The sequence below is a fragment of the Apodemus sylvaticus genome, chromosome X (assembly GCF_947179515.1).
Source record: "Apodemus sylvaticus chromosome X, mApoSyl1.1, whole genome shotgun sequence".
NCBI classification, from domain to species: domain Eukaryota; kingdom Metazoa; phylum Chordata; class Mammalia; order Rodentia; family Muridae; genus Apodemus; species Apodemus sylvaticus.
In genome coordinates this window covers 111,471,073-111,489,827 of record NC_067495.1, presented here as the reverse complement: position 1 = coordinate 111,489,827, position 18,755 = coordinate 111,471,073, and the positions used below count along the sequence as shown (strand labels likewise).

Below are 18,755 nucleotides of genomic sequence, written 5' to 3'. Positions count from 1 at the left end.
ATGTCTTGTGTTCTATGCTTTGATAATTTATAGGTTTAGAGATAGACACTTTGTGTTGATTTGCATGTTCAGGGATAGTGAAGAAATTGAACATTTTTATTTGTTGACTATTTGTACATCTGTCTATATGAATTGTACATTTGTATTCATTTACATTTGTTTTCCTTGAGGTTTTTGTGAAATGCAGAAAATTTGAGATATGATTACAATGTTGGTATTACCTTTTTAAAAAAAACCAATTGCTTAGTAAATAAATATACTATTCTGTGTTCAGTTTTTTCACGTTTGCATTTGTTTCAGTAAATGAATCAAGATGCCTCTACCTCTAAACTAATCCTCTTCAAAAAGCAGTCGTTATTTTCTTTGAGTAAACACCATTGGCTGGTTCATGCACATTTTATTTTGTGTTCATTGGTTTGTTGTTTTGAAAATACAATGTATTCAGTGTAGAGGTTTAGTTTAGTAGCCATATAAAACTAATGTAGCAGAAATATTTAAGTTTTAGAAAAACTGATAAAGATATTGTCTCCTCTAAATAACCTTTGTGTATTTATGTAATCTCAGAGTTGGCTCATGATTTGCTAGACTGTAATTTATCATGTGAAAATAAATACAGTTAACAGTTGTTTTAAGTAGAGTTGAAAAATTGTTATTCCTACGTAAAATATAAAAAATCATTTCTATATAATTATTTTATAAACGTCAGCGCTATTATCTACTGATCTGTTGTAAACACTTGAGTTTTCAAAATGTTAGGAATAAGGAAAGCTGAAGTATTCTGCTAGATGGCTTAGAAGATGTAGTAGTAATTAATAACCCCCACTGTGTTTCTGTGGAGTCAAGTCAAGGGTTGGGAAATATTTAAAACATGAAATTACTAAAACACTTCATGTGGAAGCCAACCCCTCTATAGCAGGGTTTCGCAACTTTAGCAACATTAATATTTTTTTTTTTTGCTGGAGAACATCTTTGACATTCAGAACTGTCCTGTGTACTGTAGTATTTTCCAGCAGCATCCCAGGAGGTGACAGTAATTGCCTATCTCTCCCTCAGTTGCTACAGCAAAAAATGTCCACAGCCATTGTCAAAGAATATGTGCATGGCAAGGGGTAGGAGTTGGAAGCAAAATTCTGTCCTTTCCTCTACCTTTTAAGAACCATTGGCATGTATATTGTTTTAACTAAATGCCTTGAAAATGTTTTTTTGAAGGCAAAAATTTTTGTCTGATAAAAAATCCCTTAATATAACATGATATAATTGTGGCCTGGGCTTTGCAAAATGTGAAAGAAACACTTCCTTTAAGTGTTGAAGAACAATGCTCTTTCTTGCAGTCAATAAACTTGGTCTCCCTAGAAGTTTGACATGACATGTACTGTTACTGGTGCAGAAATAATAGGGAGTGTTTGGAATGTTAAAGAGTCAGTCTCCTCAGTATTCCAGAAGTCAAGTGTGAGAGCTTCTTCAACTTTTGAAAGTAATTAATTAGAAAGCTAGTTATCTCCCATTGCCAAAAAAGGGTTCTATTTTTAAAGAAGCCTTCTCAATTTTGAGAGCAAGGGACAACTGACAAATAAACAAGTTGTTATCTATAGTTTATTGAAAGAAGCTGCTTCTAGGACATGTTATAGAACAGAGCAGCGCTAGCTTTGCCCCTATCCTTGTTGCAAAGGGATAATTGATGGCCATTTAAACACTGCATGATAAAGAAATGTCTTTGGAATGCTTCACAGAAATGAGATTCCATATTTAGTTACAGGACATAAATTAAGCCTCTCATGCCAGGCTGTGTGTAAGTAATATAGAAATTAATAGCACAGTCTGCTTGAATTTGCTATTAAAATACTTTTAGATGGATAGATATTTCCTGGATAGAGACATGCCTCACCATCTATCTATTTCTGAATTTTCCAATTGATTCTATAAATTCCTGTCTACAAACATGTATATGAGTACTTTGTAGGCTATGTAATATATATATATATATATATATATATATAGTATATCATTCTTTTTAATGCTATTTCTGAAATTTTAATGGAAGGCTATCTTCATTTTCTTTTATGTTTGTCAAAATCTTATTTGAATTATTCTCTATTAAATACCAATGAGAGATGAATAAAACATCATTATGTATTATTAATTCATTTTCATTATATTATGGCTCTAATGTCATTAAGAAGAATTGATATGACCCTTAAGGCAAGAATTTCTGCTAATTATTACAGGATTTAAGAGCACTTGATTGGTGTCAGTATTCAAAATGCAACATCTTTGTGTATAAAGTAGCTATAGTATTACAACTCTTTCTAATTAAAACTGAGCAGCTCAATTTATAGATATTACAGGAAAAGGGTAGAATCTTTGATATTGGATGATCCAGTTAAGAAATAAAATAATTTAAAATTCTGGAAGTCATATAGATAATTAGAAAAATTCAAGTTGATGTCTTTTTCTTTTCCTAATATCTACTCAGCAGTATCTATCATGAATGTACAAACCAAACCAATTCAGAGCCAAGGACTCCTTATTCTTAGGCATATGATCTAGAAATCATGTTAGCTATCTTGAGGTAATGATACAAAAGGTCCCTTGTAAGAAATAATGTCAGGTCACTTCAGGGTGATCTTAGGAAATCCCTGTATGTATCAAAAGTTTCACTATAGTTTCTGGTAACTAAGTAACTGTACATTCTGCAATCCTTTTTATGGCCTTTATATACATGTTTATTAAATAGAATATAGATAGATGTCTTATACTTATGTTATCCATTTCTTTGAAAAATAAAAATATTAGTAGAATGTAGTTATTTCTATAAAAAGTCTCAACTTGAGAAAAAAGAGCTATAGTTTTCATTTTGTGTGTGAAATTTTATTACAGTTAACTAGAAGTAGTACTAATAGCAGCAACATGTTCCCAGCACCCACTTGGTACCTCACGACCATCTAGAATTCCAGTTCTAGGGGATCTGACTCCTCCATCTGACCTCTAAGGGCACTAGGCACTCTTGTGGGTGCACAGACCTACAAGAAGGTGAATATTCATGTACAATAAATAAGAAAAGAAAAGGAAAGAAAGGGAAGGGATGGGAAGGGAAGGGAAGGGAAGGGAAGGAAAAGGAAAGGAAAGGAAAGGAAAGGAAAGGAAAGGAAAGGAAAGGAAAGGAAAGGAAAGGAAAGGAAAGGAAAGGAAAGGAAAGGAAAGGAAAAAAGAAAAAAAAGGGGCTAATAATGGGATATTTTGTATTAGGTTGGGTTAAAGTAAAAGAGCACAAGGGTGTAAAATTCTTGCAATTACTTGATAGACATAGCAAACATCATTTGAAGATAATGCTGTCCAAATAGTAAAATACATAAAGCAAACACTGTCACCCTAAATGTTCCTTGAGGCTTCAACTTAAAACTCTTTTAGTTGATTTCTCAATTCTCTACTATTTCTATCCTTTGAAAGCATCTTAAGTATGTGTATTTCTTCTAAGCTATGGACTGGTATGAGATTAGAATACAGGGAAAGAAACCTCAGCATATTTCATAGTTCAATTTTTAGCAGAAGCTGAAAATTTTTCTAAATAGTTTCACTATTGTGATTTATATACATTTTAATTTTTCCCTTTCTTTTGGTTTAAAAAATTTCAGAGCACTTGTGGAAGAGGAAGACCAGCACTTGAAACTGTGCCTTGGAAGTGAGATGGGCCTCTCTTCCCATTTGCAGTCTTGCAAGGCAGGAAGCACCCGCATCTTTACCAGCAACAGCCACAGTTCCGTGGTGTTACAGGTAATCTTGACTGCTCTTTTGGCAGGATTTGAACAGACACAAAACCTTCCATGTTTGGGTGGTGTCATTTTGGGGTGTAGGACATCAGAAATTGGGAAGGCTGTTAATAGTGGGGATGGGATGAAAAGGTGCATGGGAATTTTCTTTTGTCAGCTCATCTCTTGTTTACATAAAATTTCTAAGAAGTAGAATCTATTACTTAAGACAAACAAAACCCCACCACTGTAGAAATCTTGATTTAAAGAAAATTATGTTTTCTTGAGTTTAAAATAATTGCTACAGTGCAGTTTCTGTTTTGTGTAAAGAGTATCCTGCTAGTATGTTACACTCTTTTTTAAATTTGTTTTTAATTTTATTCATACCCAAACACACACACACACACACACACACACACACACACTACTTTTACATTATTTCTTCTTACTTCTTCCTCCCTAAAGAATATCATGTTTGCCAACATTGACTCTCTAATCTCTGTTAATATCTATTGTATAATCCAAAGTAAAAATCACAAGTTTCCTATTCTAAATATTCTAGTTTCTTATCTCTCTTACAGCTATCATTGTCATAGTCCTAAATATCATGTTCACTTGATATCTCAGTGCTCATTGGCCAGAGTAGGTACAGGAGTAGGGATGGAGACTACTGCAGGCAATCCCATTCATGGGTGTAAGAATTAAATAACTAACATGAAGGGACAGAAAAGAAAAGGAACACCAGCCACAGTGATTTGGAACTATTTTGGATAGACATTGGCATTCTAAGTGGCCTGACTGACCTTTGCGTGATTGATGAATTAGAGAACAGTAGAGCCCTCAATGACCAAAAATACCTTCTAGATAGAACTAAAAATCTTTCTAGATCTAAAGTCTAGAACAAAAAACTTACAAAAGACTGCTAGGTAAGAATATATATCATTTTAATTAATATTTATAATAAATAATATATATGATATATATTTAAAACTTTCTAAATGTATATTAAAATTAAACCTTACTAAGTGGATTTTTTGAATATATTTGATCAAGAACAACTACCCTGAAGTAGTCATAATATAATGAAAGATGATGCTTCTACTTATTGTAAGTTCTCTGTTTAGTGTACTATCTCTAGAATCAATTTTTTTATCTCTAAAATATAAGTCCTGAGCAGGGTGTTTCTATATCATCTTTTCTTTCTGATCTTTAAAATGTGAGAGGTAAGTTTTAAAATTTGTGGTCCTTTGAATATTCTCAACAGAAATATGAGGGTCAGGGAAGGACGATGGCTCAGTCTTTTAGCACCTTGATGCTATATACATACATAGTATAAATATTGCGTTTTCTGGCCCTTGTAAGGAGAACTAAGGGGTTAAGAAGATATCAAGGACATAAGAGAAAACAGTGTGCTACTTTAATGTCCTTGTACTAAAGAACCATTTTTAAACAATGGAGAAAAGCCCAGATGTATCTGTACAATGGTTATGATGGATACATGCTCATATTCATGTCTTTGGGCTACTCATTGTAACCCTGCTAATTTTAATGTGTTAAACTTAGTATACCGTGATCACTACTATAGTTCCCAGTTTTTACTTCCAAATTTTAGTGCATGTTAGGATCATTAGAAGGACATAGTAAAACATGGAGCACTGACTCTCAACCCAGAGATACTGAATCAAAAGTCTCGGGTATGACCTAGTAATTCCTATTTCTAGCAACTTCCCAGGTAATACTTTAACCCAGAGAATATACGGTATTCACTCTGTATCCACAGGAAATTATTTCCAGAACTCACCACAGGGACCAAAATCTCCTTAGGTTCATTGTATGAAATAGCATAGTATTTTCCTATATCCTGAGTATATCGTAGGTATACTTAAAATCATCTCTAGACTATTGACTTAATAGTTTAAACTTTATGTAGATAGGTACTGTATTGAATTGTTTAGGGACAGATGACATGAAGAAAGTACTGAAATAACGTGTTCAGTATATATGCAAACAGCCTAAGTGGAATTTACTATATAGTTCATCCACTGTTGTTGAATTTTCAGATAAGGAACCCACAGAATACATTGAACATCAAATATATAGTAGCACCAATGTATAGAGGCAAGAATCTTCCTCTGCCAAGAAAAATGGAATCTTTTCTCTATGGATGAATAGATATAATGATAGACAGATGGACTATAAGTCCTTGTTACACCAGAAGAACATTAAAAGTAACTTTAATGTTTGCCCATTAAGGTTTTATTTTTGCCATTTTGTCACATATTCTTTCAATTCAGTACATAGATACATTTTACTCTTTGTTTGCTTAAGACAGGATCTTGTTCTGTAAAATTTTTACACCTAAATGGGAAATCTGTGTCACACCCCTCCCACAAAGTTTCAATAATCATCAAGAGTGTAAGAGACAGAGGCAGAAGTAGTGGATGACTATGAAGAAATACTGTTTTCCAGACTTAATAGGACAAATGCACATTTGAACTTACAGTAATTCTGACAACATATCCAAGACCAGTACAAACTCAAGACAGACAAAATCCTAGGTTGCAGGGGGACTGGGATCAGTATGAAATCCCAACCCTCCCTGAGGGACTATTGGCATTTGATAGCTGCAGAAAGAATTTTTTTTTCTTTAGAGAAAAAGGTTTGTTTTTTGTTTACTAGTGTGACCCATGAAGTGTACTGAAGGGTAGGCCTCATACATTGGCTATGGAAATTGAAATTGATGAGTTAAAGGAGGAGGAGGAAGAGAAAGAAGAAGAAAGCGGAATAAGAGGAGGAGGAAAAGAAGAGAAAGAAGAGGAGGAGGAGGAAGCAGAAATAGAAGCAGAAGAAGCAGAAATAGAAGAAGGAGGAATATGGGGAGAAGGAGGAGGAGAAAAAGAAGGAGAAGGAGGAGGAGGAGAAGAAGGAGGAGAAGGAGAAGAGGAGGAGTAGTAGTGAAGTTAGGTGCTTAGAGAAGTATGGATAGATCTGGGAAGAGTTTGGAGAGGGAATGTATTAGAATATATTGTATGAAATTCTCAAAGTATTAATTCAATATTATCTTTTAAAAGTATGTTCCCACAAACAGATTTTTTAAGACCAAGCACTAACAGGGAACCTTTTTCTATCTAATTTTGGATGGGTGGTTGTCAAGGGAATACGCCAGAGAAGTGTTTAATATATAAATGTTATCATTGTGTTAAAATTAGCAACAGTACAAACTCCAGCTTGAAAGGGGTGATTGCTCCATGGGGAGCAACTGTTTTTAGGAATTCTTGCCCTGAAGGATTACCCATTTCCAAATTGTAGTGAGAATAACTTGGTTCCTATAGTGCAGCCCAAACTAGAATTCTAATTATAGTATTACTAGCTAGTTATCTGACTTTGAGAAAATCACTTATCTCCCTTGACCAGTTTCCTTATTTGTAATCTAGGTGAAATATATGAAGATTAAGTATCATAATTTATGGGAAAGTGAGATCTATGATAAATATTTGTTTTCCTTCCACCCAACTAAACATAGAAGATATCAGGGAAACTGTAGTTGATCAGAAGTGATGGGTACACCAAATAAGGTATCCATCTGGTTGGCCTGAGTGACTCCAGAAGTTTAGTCATCCTTATTAAATAGGCTGCAACAAATTAGGCTGTCAAAGTGCCTAGAAAGACATTTGATATGTAATCAGCTTGGATTGCTAGAACCTTGAACAAGTCCCAGAAGAATCCATGATGGAATTAGCAGTACAGACTACACATACTTAATTAAGAAGATTACTACGTAGAGTAAGCTTAAGGAGTGACAGTTAAAGTCAAGGATAATCTCATTGCTCCCCATTTCTTGACTACTTCTACATCTGTGTGTACTTCCTTTGTTTCTTTGATTTCTCCTTATTATCCCAGGTTAACACTGTCTTTCTTTTACTATGTAGTCCTATGATGATAAGTCTTGGTTTCATATGGAACAAGTGCATTTAACATCTAAATGAGAGCTTTATTGAAATGAAATTCATATACCATATAATTCACCTAAAGTATATAAGTCAGTGGGTTTTAGACTCTTGACAGGAGTGTAAATAATAGAAATAAGTAAATAGAATAAGGCTAAGTGATAACATAGACACAATTACTTATGTGATTTGCAAGTATCACAATAGTCTATTCTAGATGATCATCTCAAAATAAGAAAACCTATATCTGCTAGCAGGTACACTTCATCTACTGCCAATCCTTTCCTTGTCCCTAGGTAGCCATTAATCTCTCTGGCTTCATAGTTCTGGATATTCTGAGCATTTCGTATACATGAAGTTAAAACTATATGGTCTTTATACTCATTCCTTTTAGCTAGACTATAAAGTTTTCAAGGTACATCCATGTTATAACATGTAACATATTCTCTTTCTATGACCAAACAATATATCCCATTGTGTAGATGTTACTACATTTTATTCATCTATTTGTTCATTAATGGGTACTTGGTGATTTACAGTGTTTAGCAATGCTCAATGCTATTATGGTTACTTATTTACTAATATTCTAATTTCTTTTTGGTATGAGTCTAGGAATAGAATTTCTTGATCCTGTCATAATTTTATGCTTAAGGTTTTGAAGAATTGCCAGTGTTTGTACTATTTTATATTTGCACTATGATTGCAGACAGTTCTAGTTTCTTTGCAGTTACATACATACATACACACATACACACACACACACATATATATATGTTCCTCGACATGTAGTGTAATAAAGAAAGCATATAGTATATTTTTCTTGACAATTTTCATTTTGTTTTTGCATTATGTCCATCCATGCAGGTGTGATGTACTACTTGTGGTTTTGATTTGCATTTCCCCAATTACTAATTATGTTGAACAGCTTTTCTTTTGTGCTCATGGTCATTTTTATGCCATCTTTGGGGAAATATCTATTTAAAATTTTGGCCCAGTTCTTAATTGGGACACTTACTCTTTCTAGTATTTAATAATAATTGTTGTCTTTTATAACATAGACACAAATACTTATGTGATAAGTGGTTTGCCAGAGTATCTCACAATAACTTCAGCCTTATATTCCTTCATTATAGCTATGTCTATTTCTAATCCATAATATACCACCTACCTCTTTCTTTGGCATTAGCATTGAAGAGTTTGAATTTTTCACTGCCCTCAAAATTTACACCATTCTTTCATATATCATAGCTCTTATTCCTCTTTTCACTCCCTGGGATGTCCTTTCTTTGTCTTATTCTATTTATTCATAATGACTCATCTTAAATGGTACATTTTGGCAACATGCTTCTACTTTTGCTTCTGGGGATATTTTTGACATTTATGTTTATCAGACACATAAAACATAAAAGTATACATACTAATGAGTGGAATTGTTGGTACATGATCGGTTGTATAATGTTTAAATAAATTTAAATATTTCTTCAATATTTGACTTTTTTTGGTGAAGTTTTAGAATCCTTCCTTCTAGCTTTTCAAACTGTCTCATAAATGCTTGTTCTTTATAGGCATCCTGCTAGGCAATAGCACACCAGAACTCTATTCCTAGCTAATTGCACACCATTGATATATTTCTCCCCTCTAAGCTATTGTGTGACTAAAACAACTACCAGCTTCTACTCTATCCATGTAATTCAGCCCTTGATGAATGTCAGTCCTAGGAAGGATTTTTCCAGACCTGGTATCTAAATGTTCTTTTTGTGTTCTAGTGCTGGAATCCATGAGTATTCTCCATAAATATCCAGCTTTGATTTTGTAATATTCTCTATCATTAAAAGAGGCAATGCAAGTAAAGAGCCTTATACTTGGTATAGAGGAATCACTCAGTGAATTTTTGCTGTTCTTATGAATATTATTTATAGGACGAATAAATTTAGATGGCAGTTTGTGATGCATTTATGTATAGCCTTGCCTCATTGATGCTTGAAAATGGATCATGAGAGAGAAATGGCAGGAATTATTGTATCCACCTTGTATGAAGAGATACTGAAAATCACAGGGGTTAGGAGGCCTGCCAAGAGGCATAGCCCTATTTAGATGACACATACATTAGCCAGGCTTTATGACTCCATACATATATTTATACTCTAATTTTGTTGTAAGCCATTTTACCTTTTGAAATTTAATCTTTCACAAATAATGGCTGATCATTAGCCATGATTTTAAAAACATCAATAGAAGCTAACAGTTTACACAATGATGTAGTAAATTTTATTCTGCATAGAAATAGTAACATTACACAGATTATTTCCTTCCTTGCCTGTTCCTCTCTTCCTCCACCAAAAAAGAAATATGATTTGGCATTTGGAAGCTCTGTTCTTTGGACAAGGAGGCCATAACAAGGGTACCATGCTGTAGCTGGTAGCTATATATGCTAACTGCTGAACACTTCTGTTATTGAATAGAAACTATTTCCTGGAAGTTATCTATACTTATTTAAACCCATAAAAAAAAATTAAAACTACCGCCCCGTCCTGACCATTGAGCCTCCCTTCCTAATGACTACCACACTGCACTTTCCATGCTTTTCTCCACTTTAGCTATTTATTTTCTCTGCTTAATTTTAGTGCTAAAGTCACTGTAATATATTATCTTCTAACCTTCAGTTATTACTTAGCTAATAGAATGTTTAAAACTAGGGTTCTTTAAAAAGCTTAGGCAAAGTAATGTGTCTTGCTTTCTACTGGTTTAGCACCATGGCATTGTTTAGTTTAAAGTATGTGTTTGAGTTGTTGATCATGGCAGATTGATAAACTTTACCTCATTTCATTTTATGATCATAAGGGAAACATTTTTAAAAGGATATTGTTGAGCCTGGTATGGCGGTAAAAACCTTGAATCCTAGCACTCAGGAGGCAGAGGTAGATAGATCTCTGTGAGTTTGAGGACAGCCTAGTCTACAGAGTTCCATGATATCCAAATTAAAAGAAAAAAGAAAAAAAGAAAAAGCAACAAAGCAAATGACAAATGAAAGACACTCACTTCTAGCATTCTATATATAAAGTATTCATGGTCTTCTTTCAGTATTTGGTAGATTGCACCAGTGAAGGTCATCCAGCTTTCAATGTTTTTTAAAGGAGAGTTTTAAGTACAAATTCAGTTTTATAGCTATATAGATATTTTTGTTATCTGATTCTTTTAGAATAAACTTTAGTAGTTTGTCTTTTAATCAATTGATCTGTGTCAATTAAATTATCAAATTGATTGGCAGTTATTCAAATATCTACAGTTGTTTATCAATTCCGTCAATTCTGATATTAGTTATTTGTATCTCCTTTAGCCATTATGCCTCAAGTTTTATTCACCTGAGTGTGTGTGTGTGTTTGTGTGTGTGTGTGTGTGTGTGTGTGTGTGTGTGTGTGTGATTTAAGGATCTCCTCAAAGAAACGGTTTTTGTCTTTATTATTCTTTTGCTATTTTTCTGTTTCATATTTTGTTGAATCCCATTATGACTTTAGCTATATCTGCTTAATTTATAATTAGATTGTTCTAATTCAAGTTTCACAATGGGAACATGGAGGTCTTTCATATGGGGCTTTCTCCTAGTTGTTTACAGCTTAGCTGCATCCCATACATTCGGATATGTCTCATTTTCATTCAGTTAAATCTACTTTCTAGTTTCCCTTTGAAGTTCTTCATGACTTTTGTGGTAGTGTCCTATTTACTTTCCAAATAGTTTTTTTTAATATTTATTCAATTGAAAAAAAATGAGAACTTCATACACAAGTATTGTATTCACATCGTTTCCACCTCTCCCTCTCCAAATCCTCTTGTCTTTCCCCCCTCAGTCCCTTACAAATTCATGACTTACTCTTTTATTATCATTGATACACAATACATATCCACTCTAGAGTCCATTTAATATTACTCGTTTGTACATGCAGTTAGGGCTAATCACTGGGATTAGATAACCTGTAAAGGAATTTTTTCCTTAAAGAAAACTGATTCTCTCTCAGCAGCAACTGATTGTATCTCTCTTAGGGGATAGATCCTTAAGAAATATCCCCCATCTACATTGGAATATTACCTGATGTTGTCATTGTGCAAATCTACTTGGCTGTGGGCTTCCCTGACACGTCCAGAAAATATTATCTAGCAGCACGTCTCCTGCTTCTCTGGCTCTTGCACTCACTTTGTTCTGCTTCTTTATTATTTTTTGTTACAAGCCTTAGGTATAGAGGTTGCATTGTAAGTGTATCATTTAGGGGAGCACACCCATGGCCAGTTGTTCTGTGCCTTTTGACCACTACTGGATCTCTGCTGTAGTCTCTATATACTGGGAAAACTGGGTTTTCTGATGAGTAAGAGCTACACTTAACTGAATACAATTAGGAAATACATTGGTTTAGGAAGTAGTCATAGTTGGTTTTGCTCTAGGATCTGTGACCAGGCCAGCCATGGAGTTGGCTGTGTTTCCAGAACCAGGCATGAATTTCCACCTATTGAGTGGACCTCAAGTCCAGTTAGACATCTATTGTTTACAAGATGAAGTAAGCACCATTACTGTGCCAATGCTGGGCCAGTCATTATTGTACTCTCAAGACTTGAGGAAATTCTGGAAATCTTTTCACTTTGATTTCTCATTTAATCAAACTTGTCAGAAAACATCCTTTGTATAACCTGGGTCATTTAAAAATATTGTAAGATGAGTTTTATAACTCACAATGGCATATACTTTGAGTAGTATCCCATAGGTGCTTGGAAATAATGTGCATTTAAAGTTATTTGGTGGTGTATTTTATAAATCTTAGCCAAATCAAGTTGACTGATATGGTTGTATCATCTATATACCCTTACTGATTTCTATCATATTTTAAAGCCACCAGGATAGTCAGAATTGACATCTTTAACTACAAGTGTGAACCTCTTGTTCTCTCTCAGAAACAGAAACATTTATTGGTTTTTACATTCTCTTGATCAATGCCTGTATCACAAAATGACTCACATTCTCCCTGCAAAATAGTCTTTGCTCTGAAATCTACCAGCTGTGTTTTAGTTACTATCAACTCAGTATATTTTACTATCTTCTCACTTTTTATTTTATAAATTAGAACATATATTGAATGTGATATTTTTACCTATATGTACTTGTATATGCATTGCAAATATGTCATTTCACTTAATCTTCACATGCTGACAGAATGATTACATGACTCTACCTTATTTCTTATTACCGCTTAGTGTTCCCTTCTCCTAACTCTTGGGAACTGCAATCTATTTTCTGTTACTCTGTTTACTCAAAAGAACCCCCAAATATAATATAATCCATAAAATACTGAGATTGACTTATTTTACATAGTCTAGTCTTTTCAACCTATGTACTTTGTCATGTATATTAATAATCGGTTCCTTTTTTAATACTTGAACAGTATTAGCATTGAGTTTTGTATAGGTTCCCATGCTGGACCTCTTTTCAGGCAGCATGTTGTCACAGTTAAAGAGTCATCTAATTTGTTTCCTAACTTTTTACAGACACTGCCCCTTTAGCCTATTTTTCATATATTTTAGTTTAGTTTAAAGTATTTCTGGAGGTAACATGAAGAAAAATGCTGCTAGTTTGTCTTCTCTGTAAACAAAAAACAATTTATAAGCTAAACTTAAATGCTAAATATCGAGAGGCAGAACAAAATTGTCTAATCAATTAAGAGGAGATTTGATTGCTAATAGCTTTCTATCTAAAGAGGGTCAAATTTAAATTACACTTTGAAGGAGGGAGGCCATCCATGTGAAAAATAATGGCAGAAATAAAAAGTCATATAATTGGTTACAGTACACAGGGTCATAAGAGTTATGGGTGTATAGTTGGGTTAAAGCCAAACTTGAGAAGTCTTTGAAAAGCAGTAGTTATGCACGCAGTGATAGAGAGCCATTAGATGTTTTGAAAGTACAAGCCATGTTACATAATGGCAACAGTGTTTAGTATTAATATAAACTTTTATTATGCCCAGCCTATATATCTCTTTTAACTTAAGTGCATCTCTTCTTCTCTGTCCTCTGAATCACATGAGGGGCAGCCTCATAAAAGTGAAGCTCATATTGTTTTGACCAAATATGTGACATCTCCTTAAACTCATTATTTAACCTTTCCCTTTTCAGTTCTTAAAAATGTTCCATCCTTGTTTGGACAATACATTTTCCATCAGTAAATTTATTGTTCTTGTAAAGATGAGTTTCCTGTTTGTACTCATTCTTCTTAGAAAATTATAGTCATCACATTAGTTATAATATGCTACTAAATTCTTTGTAATGCAGAAGTAAGTTGAAATATTTGCTTATCTCATTATCTTTAACACCATACTGTACAACAGAATTGCTTCTTGCATGATGGAGTGCTATTGCTATCCCACCACCTTTGAAGATAGTATTGTTGCTTATTTCAATATTATACTTTTACAGTATCAACTCATTCTTCCCTTTTATACAATAATTATGGCATTTGTTAGATGAATATGTTTGATTCTTTTAGGGTATTTATATACATGCCTCTTTGTCATAATATGTAAATCTTTGCTACATTGATTAAATTTAATATCAGGAAGGTAAAAATATCATAGTTCTTGTTCAGCCCCTAAAAACATAGAAGATATATAGAAATATATGGGGAGATTTATAGGAGATGAAAGTAAATAATTAGAAGCTAAGGATAAACAAGTTTCTCTTACTTGAGAACCAAAACCTAGCAGAAATGCACTAATAGAGAAGTGGTGAGACAGAAAGGTGAATTGAAATCAATGGAAGCAATTTTGAAGACACCCCTTAAAAGTTAACTAGATGCTAAGCAATGTCCATGAAACCAAACTCTTTATGTGTAGAGGGGTGGGGAACATAAATTTATAGAAATTATATAAAAGGAATGAGTACAAAATCAGTGAGAGGAAATCATTTTTGTAATGAAAGGGTACACTTTGTATATTATCTCTAAGATCTTTTCTAGAGTTAATCAGAAGAAAACATAGTGAGACAACTGTGATAAAATGCAGAGAACAGGTTGTGGCATGTCAACCCCCAATTGATACAGTTGCAAGACCACCCCTATACTAAAGGCTCAGGGAAAGTCACAAAAGAGAGGATAGGAAAGTTGGCAGAGCTACAGAACCTAGATGTCTGCTTCAAGAGAGTGTCCTCTAATTTAAAGGGACAGAAGCTACACCCATGAAAACTCAACAATATGGATGCCTAAACAAGCCCTGTATAATAACAGCATCAGTTGACATTCCAGTGTAGGTGGGGCATTCTCACGTGCGTGCTGAAAGAGAGTAGGGATAGAATAAAGTTTGTCTTGGCACACTGAGATACAAAGCTCTTCATTGTTATATAGGCATGTGCCACTACACCTGGATGTATCCTTATGTATTTGGCATATATATATATATATATATATATATATATATATATATATATATAAACTTTTAACTTCAAGTTTATTTGATGAAGAAAGGGTAAACAAGCTAAGCCATCGGGCCCAGCCTTTTCTCCTTAAACAGTGGCTTAATTCAATTTTTTTCTAATTTTCAACCTTTACAATTCTTTCATAAGCATGGCCTTTAGACATATTCTAATTCTTTCTTGAGAAAAGCTAGGCTTCTAATTCCTGGTTAATATGAACAAAAAGCTAGTCTTCTCCCCACCATGCTTACATGATGTTAAAGTACTATTTGATACCTTCTGAATGAAGTAGGCCTAGCCTAACTTGAGCATTTCAACCAAGGGAAGATATGGGAAGATCCTGGTGAATTCAAAAGTACTGGTTCCCAAACTTCCTGGGCTTCTTACCAACAGAGTGACAGTCTTATCATCACTGCAGTATGCTCCTTCAGTGCTTATGGATATTCATAGACTTACTGCACATTTTACTCCTTAAATGAATAGTAAGCATCAGTTCTTGTCTTAAGAATGAGAACAATTTCTCCAAGTGAACATTGCTTTGGCAAAATGCATTGCTATTCTTTTATATCTGCATTTCTGAATGAGAAAGGCAAGGGATGAATTGCAGAAGTAGGGTTTAAGGGTGTTTATATTGGCAAAGGACAGGGATATTTATGAAAATTTTGTAATTGTGAGCAAAAAAATATACAATTAATTTGTGGAGATACACGAATATGTATTTCTGACCTAAAGTGTATGTATAATGTGAATATTTTTTCCTCTCTCTAGAGGAGCAATGACTGGATCAGATAATCTCTCTGAAGTTTCAATTCTATTAAACCACATATTTACTTTCAAAAGTAACTTTAAAATTATAATGGGAAGTTTCGAATGTTCTTTGTATTATACCTATGGATAGAATCAATATTTCCAGAATTGCATTCTTAGGAAATTATATCTTTTTGGTTCTTAAATTGTTTCTTAAATCTATGGAACATGACTTTATTTGAAGTTTTGAGATCAAGTAATCCTTTAAATCTATTCTTACTATTTTAGGTTATTATAACTTTAGAGAGTGATTTATATCACTTTCTATCATCCCTGTTTTGTTTTATAGTGAAATGTTTCTTTGAAAGTACTGATTGAGTCTCTCACATTCTTTCTTTTTGCTTCATTATCTACTTCTGTATGGTTCCCTTTCAGCATTATTCATTATTTTAAATAATTCTGTTCATTATTTTTAATAAAGAAAATTACATAGTTAATCTTGTAAAACATGCGTGATACAAATACATTGTGGAAACTGCCCATTGTAATCAAAGTATTTCATTCTCCTATGAGTAGAGACAGGGAGTAGAGACAACTGCCCTTATTGCAGGGCAGCAGAAGGGGTTAATCTACAGGTACTCTTCTACCTAGGGCCTCTCCTTCCTCTCCACTGTAGGGGCTAGCCTGTTCATTTCTGTGCTAATCCTTTAAGCCTTCAGAGACAATTAAGCCTCCTGTTGGGACTCCCTACACTCCTTTTATCAAAGATAATTAAATCTTTGACTTGAAATATAATTGGCCAAACAGCAGCAGCAGTAAGCTGAGTATTGGAATATTTAAAATATAATCCTTAATTCTCTGAGAGGGTAAACAGATCAGATGATAAAATGAACACCAGTCTTGCACTTGATACAGATAAATACCTCTCCCTTTCTGCCTCAACGGGGGGAAAAGTCATCAAAATGCAAAATAATCTATTAAAGTCCTACAGCAGTACTATCCATGTGATTATGGGAAGCAATTCTGGAAGCTCAAAGATTTTTATTTCATGTGTGGGGAAAAACAAAAGTGTAAATGGCCATCATTTTTAACTCCAATTAGGGCAAATAGATGTCTCAATAAATGATTTCACATGCCTACTCTATTTGGTCTTAATGTAAATTTGTAAATTTGCCTTAATATTTTATTTTTTCATGTGGTTAAATCTATATAAACAAAGCAGTGTTTTTTTTTTTCCTTTTTGAAAGCTCTTTTGGCTCTCTTTTCCAAATACTCAAGATGTATGAGTTTGTAAGCTTAACTTTAGCACACAGAAATTGTAAACATTTTCTTCTTCATTACTTACTCAACACTCAATGCTTTTGCTACAGGGCTTTGACCAGCTTCGGCTTGATGGATTGCTTTGTGACGTGACACTGATGCCAGGTGATACAGATGATGCCTACCCTGTGCACAGAGTCATGATGGCATCTGCTAGTGACTACTTCAAAGCTATGTTCACAGGTAGGTTGGCTTTTGATACTCTGTGTTCACATTAATAAATTAGAAGGCATCTGTGGGTATGTATATAATATACACACTATATCTATATCTATATCTATATCTATATCTATATCTATATCTATATCTATATCTATATCTATATCTATATCTATAGATAGATAATAAAGATATAAATACATATGTAATTCTAACTCAAAATCCAGTATTTTACTCTTTGTCATTCTAAAAAACACTTTCAAAAGAAATATTCACTAATCTGTGTGGTTGTTTGTGGTACTGTTTGAATCATGTTTCCTACCATCTATTCTACTTCATAGCCTTTCTAAAAATACCTGAATGAACTATCACAGACTCTGTGTTCCTATAATATGATCTTTAATCCATCAAAAATATGAAATGACAGATCATTTGAAAGCACTTATATTACATATGATCTCCGTTAGTATAGATAGAATTTCTTCAAGTGTCTTTTTTAACTGTAAAAATGTACAAAAACAAAACTGTGGAATGGATGCTTACTTGGATAAGACTTGCACTTGATTTTGTTGCATCTAATTACAACCAGAACCAAGTTTGACCTTAATGATCCACCTTCATTTAATTTACTGTTCTTTCATTTAAGGTGGAATGAAAGAACAAGAGTTAATGTGCATCAAACTTCATGGCGTGAGCAGAGTGGGTCTAAGGAAAATTATTGATTTCATCTATACTGCCAAGCTTTCTCTCAACATGGACAACCTTCAAGATACGCTGGAAGCCGCCAGCTTTCTTCAGATTCTCCCGGTTTTGGACTTCTGTAAAGTGTTTCTCATATCTGGGGTAAGATGTTTTTATATCTTGTTTTTCTTGTGATATATATTCAATTAAATAGACATGTAATACGCATCATCATCAGAAGATGTTGTATAATATGTAGTATAGAAGTAAATGGAAAATAAAACCAGTGAATTTTATAAAGGAGAATTATTTAACAAAAGCCTTTTCTGTAGTCAAATGATGTGGAATACTAATAAAGTTTGATAACTGCATATGCCTTAACCCGTTAAGTAACTCATAGATTACTTAGATTTATTTTGTTGATTTTATAAACTTGACTTAATTTTATACAGTAGACATCTTTTATAGAATTGCATAGAAAAGTTATTTGAGCTTTTAGAATTCTGTTTAAACAGGCTTGGCATTTTTTTTTCTTTTTTGAATATGGGGACTCAATCTTAAGAACTAGCAGTTAAGTGCAAACTTGCAAAGACATGAAACTTTAGTCCTTAGAACATATCACCCTGAAGAACTCTTTATCAACCAATCAATAAACTGAATAAGAGTTACTCTGTTCCTACAGATACTGTTTTATTTTAGTTAAGATCCTTAA

The 18,755-nt window shown here is 33.5% G+C and overlaps 1 protein-coding gene across 3 annotated transcripts in view; it reads left to right on the top strand.

Moving 5' to 3' along the window:
* Nucleotides 1–18,755, top strand: part of Klhl13 (kelch like family member 13) — a 132,455-nt gene that overhangs the window by 89,070 nt on the left and 24,630 nt on the right. For all 3 annotated transcript variants that reach the window (XM_052171424.1, XM_052171422.1, XM_052171423.1), the window contains 3 exons: nt 3,633–3,771; nt 17,254–17,386; nt 18,009–18,205. In XM_052171424.1, coding sequence (XP_052027384.1) covers nt 3,633–3,771; nt 17,254–17,386; nt 18,009–18,205 — 469 coding nt within the window. The remainder of the gene's footprint in view (nt 1–3,632; nt 3,772–17,253; nt 17,387–18,008; nt 18,206–18,755) is intronic.